The sequence below is a fragment of the Melopsittacus undulatus genome, chromosome 9 (genome assembly GCF_012275295.1).
Source record: "Melopsittacus undulatus isolate bMelUnd1 chromosome 9, bMelUnd1.mat.Z, whole genome shotgun sequence".
NCBI classification, from domain to species: Eukaryota; Metazoa; Chordata; class Aves; order Psittaciformes; family Psittaculidae; genus Melopsittacus; species Melopsittacus undulatus.
Window position 1 is genome coordinate 12,358,326 of NC_047535.1, and position 13,597 is coordinate 12,371,922.

Consider the following 13,597-nt stretch of genomic DNA (forward strand, 5'->3'; position numbering starts at 1 on the left):
TCAGAACTCACGAGTTAGCTGCTGAGTCCATTTTATGATTTCTGTAACAAGAGCTATGTTAAAGTAAACAAGTGGTGGTGGTTTTATTAAATTTACTCATGTATAGGCCTTCCTTTTGTGGTATTTTTCGCCAGGTTAGCGGCCTCAAAGGCTTTCTGCCAGCTGTGAGGGGGAATCGACCTGCAAAGGGGTAAATGAAGGCAGGGCTTAAATACCAAATGTTGCTTCGGCTCCCTCACCGATGGCTCCCGTCACTTCCAGTGATGCAGTTTGATCCCTCTGCACCTGTTTTCCCCATCAGCTCTCCCAACGCTGGCTTATTTTCCAATGGGATTCATGTGGGAGACCTGCACCACAGCTGCCTTCCCCGTGCTGCTTCAAGGGTCTGCCTCTTGCCACTGTCTAACCTGCAGCCATGGGCTCCTTAGGCTTCCCTTGGCTCACAATTCCCTATCCATACATTAACACGCTCTGGAAAGCTGTGTGCCCCCCGGGAGCATGGTGGTGACCTGGAGGTGGGTTCTTCCATCTTCTCCAAGCTGACTCCACAAAGGATCCCTGGTCTGGTGCCAGACCTTAAGATAATGATAATTAAGCAGATAATGACGGTTCAACAGACGATGATGATGAACCCCCCCCCTCCCCCCGTCCTGAGGGAGCGCTGCCCGCCAGCCCCTCATCCCTGGACAACGCGAGGGGATGAGCCCTGCCCGCCCCTCCGCACTGCCGCCCATCACCGCTCCCTCAGGCACCGGCGGCCCCGTTCCCCCTGGCACAGCGGGGGAGCCGAGCAAACCCTTCCTAATAAACTTGTCTGGTCCTGCTCCATTCGTGACTGTTCCATACTGCTCTTTAACGGCGGGGACACGGCCATAGGCGGACAACATACTCCCTCCCCCACCGTCCCGTCGGGCCTAGCGCCGAGCTCCTCTATGGTTGTCCCGGAAGTGCTTCCGTGGGCGCCGGTAACCATGGTAACAGGGCGCTCGTTCCCGCTGCCGGCGCCATGGCGGAGCCGCAGGTCCAGGCCGCACCGGTGAGGGGCCGCCACGGTGAGGGGCGTCCTGCCCCGGGGATGCGGGCGGGGGGAGGCTGTGGCGGAGGGAGGGGGCGTGCTCGTGAGAGAGGGGTTGAAACCTTCGCACGCTTGGTGCTGGAAAAGCCACGGGAGCTCAGGCTTGTTCCGGCTTTCAGTGGGGTGGTCACTGAGGGCTGAGCCTCTCCAGCTCCATCACCCACCTGTGCGTGCTTCACCTGCTGAGTTACATTAACCAGGTGTTAAAGAGGTAGTAACAGAATAATGATTTGACTTGTGGAGTGCTAATACATCCTGCCTGAGAACCTGTGAGGGTTAAAGAGGTGTTAAGGTACCTCAAAGTACCTGTTTTGGAAGGGGAAGTAGTTTTATCTCGTGTTCCAGAGGTGCATTGGGAAGCTCAGTCTGTCCTCGGTGTGACATCCAGACTGTAACACATTGATCCCACGGCAGGGCGTTGGAACTGGAGGGGCTCTGAGATCCCTTCCAACCCAAACCAGTCTGCGATCCTGTTATTTTAAATAATTGTCAAATGCTCGTAAGGAAAACAAATGGTCTTGGAATTGCTGGGACAAAAATCCTCCCATGGATAAGTATCTTTATAAGGTGAGAAGGAAGAAATGCTTCTGGTTTTGTGGTGGTTCGTGCAGCCCTGCGGGGCTCTGCACCAGGTCTGTGGTGATGAGAGCGTGTCCAAAGGGTCTGGGTGAGGCAATGGCTGGGAAGCTGTTGGGGTGAAGGAGGGAAATGCAGGGAAGTGTACACAGTGCTGAGTGACAGGACTTGGAACTGGGATAACGTATGTGGATACTGTAAATGTATTTGTTTAGAACCTCAGGGGGTTGTGCTGGTTAATGCTGCTTAGGAGCGAGGGGGTGATTCCGTGATACAGCAGATAGGCCACATTCTGTGATAGCAACTCAGCTTTGCACGCCAGGGATCAGAGAAATGAACAAAATGCTGGAAATTATGAAGAAATAAAACCTCTCCTGTGTCCATTCTGGGTTATTTTCCATGTCTCAGACTGTGCTCAGGATCTCCCATCCTCCCCATCTCTGGGAAAGAGAATAAACTAGAAAGTGTTCCCAAAGCATCACAAGGAACAAGGGTGGACTGGGTCTTCCCTTCAAGAGCCTGTGTATGAGGGAGAGGGAAGGTGACACAGGCCTGCGCAGTCCTGTTGTGTCTGGGGAAGAGGAGCGAGGAATGTCTACTCCCCAGGAAACTGGAAGTGAGAAGTAACACCACTTCCCTGCGTGTTTCTCTTCTGCAAAGGCTCAAGTTTGGATGCAAAGTCAGAAGAATGTATCAAATGCGTTTGTTTTCCCCAGGCTGGGCCCCTGCTGGTCCATGACATCGGGGCAGTGTTTGCAGGATGAGGTTGGCTGCCGTATCATGGGACATGGCTGCATGCAAGTGCCTGTGGCCTCAGATGGCTCCCCAGGAACAGCTTTGTTCTAATTAACTTTCTAAGCATTTTACAACTGCGTTTGAGGTTTGCCTCTGTGATCCCTAATTGGCATCTGGACCGTTTGAGTCCTGTGTTTGCGAGGTAAGGATCACTTTCTAGAATCCTAACAAGTAGCAGTGAACCTATGGAACGGGAATGTGCTCTAAAGCGAGTGGGGTTTTTAAGGAATGACCTAGCTAGGCTGGGGAAGAGCAGTGCTTGGCAGGGCAGGCTGTGCCTCGCAGCAACAATGCTATTTTTGTATCCTCTTTTGGGATTTGCCAGTTGTCCTTTCTGATTATTTTCTAGAACAGATCTTCAAGAAACCTCCCCTGGTGTATTTAATACTCCTCTTTTCTGTCTTTTCAGGTTTCTTCATTGCCAGCGGCTACAGAACCTCTGAAACCCCATCCTAAAAAAGGTTTGTTTGAAGATACAATTATGTTTCTTGGGCAGGTTGATTTTAAGATTTCTTTTGTAGTGTGGGCAGCTCTCTAGTAAGAAATAAATGTCCACAGGGAACAGACAGGTCTATTAGACTGTAAGCTGCTGAGTACCAGTGTTTTTTTCTAGGGTCTGTATAATCAGCTCAGTGTTGTTGCTGCTTGACTTACTGTACCTACAACCGGAATGATAGAATCATAGAATAGTCATGTTTGCTTGTAATCTGCAAGACTGTATATTTTATTGTGTACATGCTAATGATGTGGATATCCATTTAGCTTCTTAAGTTATAAGAGGGGTTTGTTCATTTTAGGGTCTTCTTGCTATAAAAAAAGATCTTGGCAAACTAATGCTGCATCTCTGTGATTTTTCATGTTGCATTTCCTAAGCTTTGATGTAAAAGGGATGTGCAGGTGAGAAGAGACCAGTCAGGTTGTAACTGGGTTTAATTATTGGTTGTTTGGTTTTGGAGGAAACAGTTTAACTTGGTCCCAGTTACTGTGTTGAAATCCTAGTTGAATCTGAACTGGAAGAGGAAAAATTTCAGTTACTGGTTGAAAATGTTAGGCTGAAACTTGATGTTTTCTCAGACCATTTACAAAGCCTGCAGCACAGTTTGATGTTGCAGCCTCTCCTTTCCCCTCTTCCCTCACCCTTGTGGTGTGACTCATCCCAAGCGCATGTGATGAGCACACTTCTTGGTGGTACTGAGCTGTGCACAAATCCCTAGTACGGATCCGTCCACTGCAGAGACTTTTGTGCCTACTTCTGTGTCTTTTCCTTTATCAAGTATCCAGAGGACCCATCAACTCAGATTATAATTAAGAGTGTTGCTAGAGCCCTGATATAGTGCCAGGCAAAACAGTGTTTCTTTTCCCTCACCTTTTAATGCAGGGAAGCTCAGCTCTGGAGCACTGTACTTTGACCGTTTTCTACCCTGAATGTGTGATGTGCCCATTGGAGTACGGTTTGGGAGGAGATCTTCAGTATCCTAAATTCCTTGTGGTGGAGATTGCCTCAGTGATCATGCTGGCATTCAAAAGGAGCTTGTTTGGCAACTCCAGCACTCTTTTATGGCAGGGTGAGGGTTATAAATCAACTCTGCATAATTCATGAGAGAACTGAGTAGCTGAAAAAGAAATATGGTGCCATGGGCCTCACAGACACGCTAAGGAGGTGTCCACCACCAGCCAGTGTCCCTTCCACCTCCTTCCATTGGTGTTCACCTATCTGGGGAAAACACCGGGGGAGAGAAAGTAATGAATGAAGTCCAGTTAATCGCGGCTCTGGATCTCTTGTTTTATACTGATAGGACTCATGACTCCAAATAAACTACGATGAAGACAAAAAGTAATCCAGCCTGTGACTTCTGTAGTTCTCTTTTCTGTCTCTTAAGGTAAACTGAGGCATCTCCAGTCCCAGTCGCACCTCTGAAACTGAATGCCTTGGAAGCCTTTGTGCTTTGCTGTTTAATACTTGACTGTGTTGCCTTTAGCTTAGTGGGCAGAAGCTTATTTGAGCTGCCTGATGGTTAATCTCTAGGAAATGAGGGCAGCAAAAAGATTTGTAATGGGGAGTGATGTAACAGTGTCCTTTGTGTGTGGGTGTAATGCTGGGGTCATGTAAGAGAGGAGGGGAGAGCCTGTAAGTGATGCTGTATGTGCTTCTGTGGGGTTTGGCAGCAAAGAACAGCATCCTGTTCCCATGACAGCCTTTTGCTTTGTTTTGTTTTAAATAGGAATTTCATAGGATATCTTAATGAAGTGTCTTATCCTATTTTAGTTTGCCTGAGGAGAATCCTGGTGAAATTTAAGGAGCCAGGCAAATGTACATCAGTTTGAATAAACTTGCTTTAAACTGATGTTTTTTTAACACTGGTAACTTTCTGGTGCAGCATTTTGCCTTTTTGGGTTTACATTGTATGCCAGAGAGAGACTGAAACCAACATTAAGATCTATGAAATACAGAGATTATCTGGTAAAATATGGTCTCCTATGAAGTTCGTTGCAGATGAAATTTTGCTCAGATAGAGGGTGTATTGCAATAACTAAACAGTGTTGTACAGAAATGTAGCAGAGTATGACCATGTCATAGAATCAGAGAATCACTGTGTGGTTTTGGCTAGAAGGGACCTCAGACCTCATCTAGTTCCATCTAGCCTCACCTCCCTCAACCTGCTGCTCATGCTCTGGGGGTGCAGCCCAGCACACGGGGGGGTTCTGGGCTCAGGTGCTCACTGAAGCCAGGTCATGGGGAGCTGCTCCTCACCCAACACCCCCAAGTCCTTCTCAGGGCTGCTCCATCTGGTCTCCCCCAGCCTGGGTTTGTGGTGGGGATTGCCCTGACCCAGGGGCAAGACCTTACAGTTGACCTTGTAATTGCTGAAGTCCTAACTTTAATCATCACAGTGCTTGGATTCAGATTATATAATCTTTGCCTGTGTTTGTACTGGGTAGGGCAAAGGTATTAAACATGTTCCTGTGGATGTGATCTCAACTTTGCAAGGAATCATGTGAATGCCCAAATGCAGCTGTGAGTTCTGTGCCTAACCAGGAGGCACAGCAGAGGACGTGTTCTCAGTCTGACGCGTGATGCAGATGAGGATATGTTGAATAATGTTGAACTATGAGACCTGAGAGCTGTCAAGTGACTTCCCCTCACTGTTGTGTTGCTTTACTCCTCTGGATACTCATGCAGTCCTGTCTGTGAAAGAAGGCAAAGCAGAAACCTGGAACCAGTGTTTAGCAACCTCATTTTACAACTCCTAAACAATAACTTGGAGTTAAGAGGCGGAATTTGCTCTTGAATTAGCTCCTGTCAGGGTCACTCTGTCATGCAGCTTTTAGGCTTCAAAGGCCAAAAGGGCTGGGATTTCAGAGAGCCTCTCTTGCAGGGAAGAGGATGAGTGTCCAACAGGTCAGGAGCAGCTTGTGGTGGTGGTGGGGAGAGGTGTTGTAAATCTCTACATCTAGCAATCTAAGGGGACCAGTAGAAGGTAAACCCCTCGGAGTATGTTGTAGCTGCGCTTGGTGACTGTCATTACTCAGCAGCTGACACGTTAGGAGCTAAACCCATTCATTATTTTGTCCTTTCTCCCTGTGGGGAGAGCTGCTCTCAAAATCAATTCCCTCTGTTGCTACCTTGAGATCCACAACTCTCTTCGGGTTCGTATTTTGTCCGCAAGCAATTAATGGTAGAATAAAGGGAGCTCTGTGTCTTGAAGCCATGTAGAGCTACTATCAGCCTGCTGAGATGGGGGGTTAATCTCCCTTCTGCATTCTAAATCAATTGGGTGTTTTCCAAACTGGTTTTGAATTGCAGTAGGCTGAAGATTCCCATGTTCCCGCTTTCCTGCGGCCACATGGGCAAATCAAGTCATTTTAGATTATCTCCTAGTAGTGCTTTTACCACTTGTATTGTTGATTTTTATGGAACACAACTTGAATTTATTTCCCTTTATGGTAGAAAAACAGATTCAGAAAGGAAGCTTTGGGCTCCTTTTAGTCTCAACAGTTCAGAGGTTAATGGAACATTTTCAAATGCATTTGGATTTCCACACAAATATCAGATTTTGGGAGGTACAGTCATGGCTTTTTAATAACAGGGTAGGAACCTAAAGATGTGTGTATTGCAATAAATAAATCAGAGCAAAAGAAAGTAGATTTCACTTGAGAACTTCGGCTAGAAATCCATTAGACTGTGAAGAAGGAGAAGGCTGAGTTGTTACCAGCCACCTCTATGTTTGCCCAAGGAAGGCTCAGGTAGATAACTGTCATAGCAAAAATCTTCCCTTTGTGAAGTAGAAAAGCATCAGCAGGGATTAAGTGTTCTTCTCAGTCCTGGGCATTGGGATATTTTAGGGATGGTTTGGAGGTATGTGTTTTTCTAGAGTTTGAAGCAGGGAATTCTGCCTTGGATTAACTGTGACCTTTGGCAAAGCACTTGTTTTGTTGGCTTCACCTTGGAGTAAAGTCAACCTCGCGTCTGGATGTTTCAAGGATGTTGTGAGTCTTTGTCTTATATTGGTTTTGGTGAATTCCACTTCAGTCTCATAATTATGAGCAAAACTAGCAAAAATGTCTTGTCACTGCTGTGTGGGTCACTGAGAGGGAGGAAATGAACTTCTCTCTGCTTTTATTACACTCTCTCAGAGGCAAAGTAAGGTACTGACTCAAGATTCCAACTGCTGATGAGGTGGGTTTATCAGGGATAAACATGTGAGTGCTCAGTGTCCCTTTGTAAGTAACAGCAAACTTTGATTAGATGTGGATGTTGCAGATAAATAGTAGAAATAGGGAAGTGTGTGATGTGTGTGTGTGTTTTGAAGCTGTGGTTGTATTCTGTGCTTGAGCTCAGTGGTAATGAGGGTGTTCTTTGAAGCTCAAAGTTACTACACTTCTACCACACAGAAACCTGGGGTTTGGATACAACACTGTGGTATTTGGTATCTTACCAGGGTAGTTTCTTTTGTTTAATAGATTTTATTCTCAAGCAGTGTGAGTTAGCCTTGTCCAGCAAAATCCCACAGCAGCATTAAGCTCAGATACCAGTAGCACCATCCCGTTCATGTGGATGCTCATCCTTGAAGCCAAGGGTCATCCATGGGTTCTAATAGAAACTAATTGCACACGCTGCTTTGATGGTCAGTGAAGCTGGCTTTATCTGCTGCTGAGATGCTCACAGTGCTAAGCCATCTCAAAACGTTACTGTTAGGTAACACATAACTTTCATGTTATGCAGAAGTGGCTTTTGATGGTAGGTCCTGTGCAGATGGACAGCTCCGCTCTCTGGGCAGCTCCTGCTCATGCAGGTGAAGCAGTGGGGATGCCTTCTGCAGCCACAGATACTTTAAGGAGTCCTGTAAGTATTTTAGTGGCTTGAGCACTCCAAAGAGCAGGAGATGTTCGTACCCCGAGGAGTTGATTCTGTGCACTTGTGGAGCTGATCATTTCTGAATTCCTGATACATTTTCTGAAATCAATAGAATCCATTCTTGAAGCCAGCTTCAAAGCTGCCTTTGAACTTGTAAGAGTGAAGCTGCCTGAAAAATCCCGATAAAAGCAACCCCCTTGAGTTAAATGAATTAATACTTCTAAGTATGTCAGAAGGAAAAGCTGTTAGTGGAAATGTTGTGGTTGCGGGGGGAGCAGATACAGTTCCTGTCCCTGTACATACCACTTCATTTCCATCTGGCCACATGCAAGCCAAGGTCTTTTACCCCATTTGAACCTACAACCTTCTGGGAAGAAAATGGTTTCTAAATAACATAGGTTAGTGGGTAATAACAGTGTTGTTTTATAGAAGAGCCATTGATGCTTTCCTTTCCCTGCCATAAGTGGGTAGTAGTGCTGTGTATATCTTGTTCAGGACCTGATACAGCCGTTAGTTTTGAATAGTGACATTAAAAGAATGAATTAGCATTCTTGGGTAATTCACTTGTATTCACTCTGCTTCATCCTCTTCTTCCCCCAAAACCAGCCCATTAATCCCTGCACCACAAAGTGATCATGCTGAAGTTTGAATGTGCTGGCACAGCTCTGCCCTCTTGTGTGTGTACATTAATATCCATGACTACAGGAACAGGGAAACCTTCGCAGACAGGCTGGTAGCACTAAAATTTGAGTGCTAGTTTCTAAATCAGATTTATAGTTCCAGTTCCAGCATTACATCTTTTGGCAGTTCCCAACCTACTTATTTCCTCTCTGTAAAGAGGAAAATCTCTATCTGCTTCTCAGGCTGGTTGCAAACTGAATGACAAGTGCCATCAAAGTGCCTCTTGCAGACAGTGAGTATAACCTGAGTGCCTTTTGGTAATTAAGAATCACAGCTCACTGGATTAGGCTGAGGAGGAGTATCATGGAGTGCAGTAGCTCAGCTTTAGAAGGTCTAACTGTCCAATTGCAACATGTTGCTTTAGCATCACATTTGAATTGGTAAATTCAGGTTGTGCAGTTCCTTTGAAAGTCAAGGCAAGTTTCTGTTGTATCTTAAAGCATTCAGCTTCTGCTGGCATCCTGCTTACAGGTAAAATGGCATCTCCTGGTGTGGGTTTAAAAATAGGTGTATAAAAATAGTAAGTGACAGATTTGGGAAGGGTGGGATCCATCTTCCTGAACTGAAATATCTCTGAGGCAGAACAAGTCTCAGCAGATCACCTGTGCTCTGTAGTTAGTGGAAAACCCACTGATGCTATTCCTCTGCATTCCCTCAGCCACCTGTCGTGGGATGCAAGGAATCCACTCCCGAGGATACATATTCCTCCCCGTAGAGACAGCCTAAGGCAAGTAGCTGGGATGTCTTCATTTTCAGACACTTGAGTCAAAGAAGATGCATTTGCTCAGTGTCAGAGTTAATGTTGTCTCTGCAACTCGAGTTGGAGCCTTTGAGTCTTCAGTGACATAATTCCCCTCTGGCTTTAGCCTGGGTCTCCAGTGTCATCCACTGAACAGGAATGATGGGACTGGATTTGTTGTACAGCCAGTTGTGTTTATCTTCAGCTATCAAATCCTGTAGGATAATTCCCTCATGCTGCAAGGACCTTCTGTGTTGTACTCAAACTGCCCATGATACCTTAAGGTCTCTTAAGAAACAACACCTGCCTGTGAAGAAGACATCCTGGGTTCCCCAGTGCTCGAGGTCTTGCTTCTGCAGAGCTGCAGATCAACACATCCGTGGCTGGAGCACGGCTGCTGCCCACCCTGCCTGCCAGAGCGAGTGTTGCCTGGGAGATACCAGCTCTCATGTCTTTCCAGCCAAAACTGGTGGAGGGATGGAGTGAGGACAGCCTCTGGGTATTGCTTCCTGTTGAGTGAGAACTTTCAGGGCTGCATTATGGCCCCCCATTACAATTTCAGTTTGCTTTTTAAGAGGAAAGCTTTTTCTTACAAAAGCCTTATAATGATTTTAGCTTCAATTCCTGTGGAAAATACCTCACGCTGTAGACAGAAAAAGACTAAGCATAAAGAATATAAGCCAAAGGAAGGATTAGACTGGAAATCCCCAAACTACTATGCTCCTGATACTAGAATTACTGAGAAGCTGGTTACACAGGTTATTTTGGGAATGCCTGCAGCAAGTGTGGCTTTGTTTGCAGGGGAAATATCTTCCGTCCTGCTTTGCTGTGGGAGGAGACAGTGAGCAGCGGTGCTGGGTTTGGCTGGGATACAGTTAATTTTCTTCATAGTAGCTGGTATGGGACAATGCTGTGAGTTTCTGGTGGAATCAGTGTTAATAACACAGGGAGCTTTTAGTTATTGCTGAGCAGTGCTTACACAGAGTGAAGACCTTTCTGCTCCTCAGCCCTCCCCACCAGCAAGGAGGCACAAGGATTTAGGAGGGCACACAGATGGGACAAGGGATATTCCACACCTCATGACATCATGCTCAATGTATAAAGCTGGGGGAAGAAGAGGAATGGATGTTGGAAGTGATGGTGTTTGCCTTCCCAAGTGACGTGTGCTGGAGCCCTGCTGTCCTGGAGGTGGCTGAACACATGCCTGTGATGGGAATGGGGGAATGAATTCCTTGCTTTGCTTTGCTTGTGTGTGCAGCGTTTGCTTTGCCTGTTAAACTGCCTTTATCACAGCCCACGAGTTTTCTCACTTACCCTCTTGATTCCCTCCCGCAGCCCACGGGAGGAGCAAGCGAGCGGCTGTGTGGGGCCGAGTTGCCAGCTGGGGTTCAACCACAACAGCCCTTTTTGGCACCCAACGTGGGGTTTGAAGGGTTTGAGCTTACAACAGATCTGACTGGAAAGCTCTAGGTTGAGTTATAACCATGTGCCTGGTGTGGAAGATGACCAGGGCTTTGCTGCTGTGCCTGTGCTGCTGTACTAGGCAGGCTGGAACTCCAGTGGGAGCTGGAAATGAAGGGATGAGTGTCCTGTGGAAGAGGAGCAGGACAACCCAAAGTGTCTGTGGCTCTGAATAAGTCCACACCAGAGCAGGTACGTCTTGAAGTGTTTGTGGCCGTGGTTATATCTGTGCTGCAGTGGCTGTACCTCTGAAGGGATCATGGAATCCCAGGTTGGATGGAACCTCAAGGATCATCTGTTCTAACCTTTCTAGGCAAAGCATGACCTAGACTAGATGCCCCAGCACCCTGGGAGATTATTCCAGTGTCTGGTTGTGAAAAATCTTCCTCTTGTGTCCAGTTGGAATCTCCCCAGGAGTAACTTGTGCCCATCACCTTTTCTGTAGGATCCCTTGTAAAAAAGAAATCTCTGTCTTCTTAGTAGCCACCCTTTCAATACTGGAACATGGTGATAAGGTCTCCCCTGAGCCTTCTCTACTCCAGCCTGAACAAATTCAGCTTTCTGGGCCTTTCTGTCTTCATGATCTTTAAGGATCATGGCCATGGAGAAGCCCACGACAGAGCAGATACTCCCCTGGAGGGGCTGCAGCCGGGGGTAAGGCCAACATCTCTGGAGGCAGAGTGTGGCTGCAGTTAACACCTCAGACCTCCTGTGCTGCTGATAAGCCATGTTACTCAGAAGCCCACTGTGATGGAGTTCTCAGTCTCCTTGCCTACAAGAGCTCAAGGCATCAAACAGGAAACAAAATGGTTTAAATGAAGAAAATAACAGTTGGGGTGCTGTGCCAGGGCTTGGCTCCTTGAGTAGCTTCAAGCACGGTGTCTGCATCCTCAGGGACTTGAGAACTGTTGTGTGAATCAGCCTGCTTTTTGCTAGATTAGCTGGTGTTTAAACCCAAAAATAGCAAAGGCTCTTTCAGATCCTTGTTTTCCTTCTGTTCGGAGCGTGTGCCTCTGCTCAGCAGTCAGTGCTGATGGACAGAATGAGCTTGTGCAGAGGAAACACTTTAAGTTTTGACTTTTTCTTAAGCCAATAAAGATGATGATACTTCAAATTCCTTCTTAAAGTACTCATTTGCCACTAAATTTCATAGAATCATGGAATCAACCAGATTGGAAAAGACCTTTAAGATCATCAAGTCCAACCTTTACCCCAGTGTTTATTTGCTTGAATTGAATTTTAAGCTTGACTCAAGCACTGTTAGGCTTGATTCAGTTGTTTCGTGTGGTGGTGGTTATACATCGAATGGAGCAAGGGTTGCGGAGTGGTGTCTCGCCAGCCTTGTCCTGCTAATGGAGATTTCCCAGTAGCCAGCCTCATTCTGCCACTGGGAACCTCACTGTGGCACTGGGTGGACCAGGGTGTCAAAGGTGTGTATTTACAGATCTTCCCCCTTTCCCTCAAGGTTAAACTTGAGCAGCACACATGAGAAGACATCTGTATTGAATAACCAGGGTAGGAATTTGTCTTGTGAGTGAAACCATTGCTATGTGGAGTAACTCAGAACTTGAAACACCTTAAGTCACAAAACCCACTGAAGTCTGAGCTAGCAAGTCTGCAAGATTTATACAGAGTAAATTAACAACAGAAAATCCCCCTTTTTCCTTCTCCCTTGTGTACAAATCAGTTTAAAGACAGAATTCCAGCTCTTCCTCTGGCTTTGGCTCATTTTCCTGCAGGGGGAGGTGTAGAGTCAGAAATGTTGCTTTTTTTTCTTGAATCCTGCTGTTTTCCAGTCTCCTCCTCGCTGTCCCTGCTCATTGGGAAGCTGTTCTTACACCCCAGGAAGATCACGCTATGAATTATGACTTTGTCGCTAGCACTGGAATTGTGTCTGATGAGTTTTATTAACCCCAACTGCCTGGGAATAATGAGCAGCCATACGGTTTATATTTGATTTAAAGGTGTGCCAGCAGCAGTTTGCAAAAGGGAAAACAAGGGAAGGGGATAAACAGAGAGGATGGCTACAGCAGGAGCTCTCCTTTTCTCTGCTATTTCTCTCCATTTTACAGGTATTTGTGTACACACCACCTGTATGCTCACATCTGTATCTGTGTACTCACAATGAGTGAAATGCAACATATAAAACCTCCTCTGGGTGGAGGCGTTTGGAGTGATTTTTCATCATTGTTGAGTTTTGAATATGTTATGGCTCCATTTTCAAACTCCAAGGATGGTTCTGGGTGTAGGAGACCAGTATTCCTCCACTAATTCCCTTCCCAGGATGGAATGTATTGATATTGCTACAGTCTCAGTAAAAGCCTATGTCTGATTGAGGAAGAGGGTTTCTCATTCAGTTTGGCTGTGCACCAGTCTAGGTAGGAATCTGTAGGATGCTCCTGTGGTATAAAGGCAGGCCATTATTTTTAAATCTAAACCCCTTGATATTTGAGCTTAAAACTGTTTCCTATCCATTATTCATCCCTTATTGTGGAAAATACAATTCCCTGGCAGTGGTATGTTGTTTTATAGTAGCTATTTGAGTTTGAGCCTTATGATTTCAGTGTTATTTTTGTTTAGCAGATACTCATTAGCTCTGTGTCACTGGTTTCACAGCCGGTCACATAATTCCTGGCACTGGAAGCTTGGGAAGCTCAAGGCAAAAGGAGATGCGTGCAGCTGCTTTCATCCTGCATTTCCTTCCTTATCAGTGCTTGTTGAACACAGCTGTGAGAACACCGAGCTTCATTTCAGACTGTAACCAAACCTTCCCCAAGCTCTCTCAGTGGGAATAACTGTAATGCTGGCAGTAATGGCAGCAAATGCCTTCCTGAGGCTGAGCTGGGTGCATGTTGGTCATGGAATTCCAAACTGGTTTGTGTTGCAAGGGAGCTTAAAGCTCACCGAGTTCCAA

At 46.2% G+C, this 13,597-nt stretch overlaps 1 protein-coding gene across 2 annotated transcripts in view; it reads left to right on the forward strand.

Annotated features, from left to right (window-relative positions):
• Positions 1-970: 970 nt before the first annotated feature.
• The window catches only part of BBS4 (Bardet-Biedl syndrome 4), a 44,927-nt gene continuing 32,300 nt past the window's right edge, over positions 971-13,597 (forward strand). The window contains exons 1-2 of one of the 2 annotated variants that reach the window (XM_031055031.2): positions 971-1,036; positions 2,856-2,907. In XM_031055031.2, coding sequence (XP_030910891.1) covers positions 1,007-1,036; positions 2,856-2,907 — 82 coding nt within the window. In that variant the 5' untranslated portion in view covers positions 971-1,006. Of the gene's footprint in view, positions 1,037-1,588; positions 1,643-2,855; positions 2,908-13,597 lie in introns of those variants that run through there. The other variant, XM_031055032.2, reaches the window with a different exon arrangement.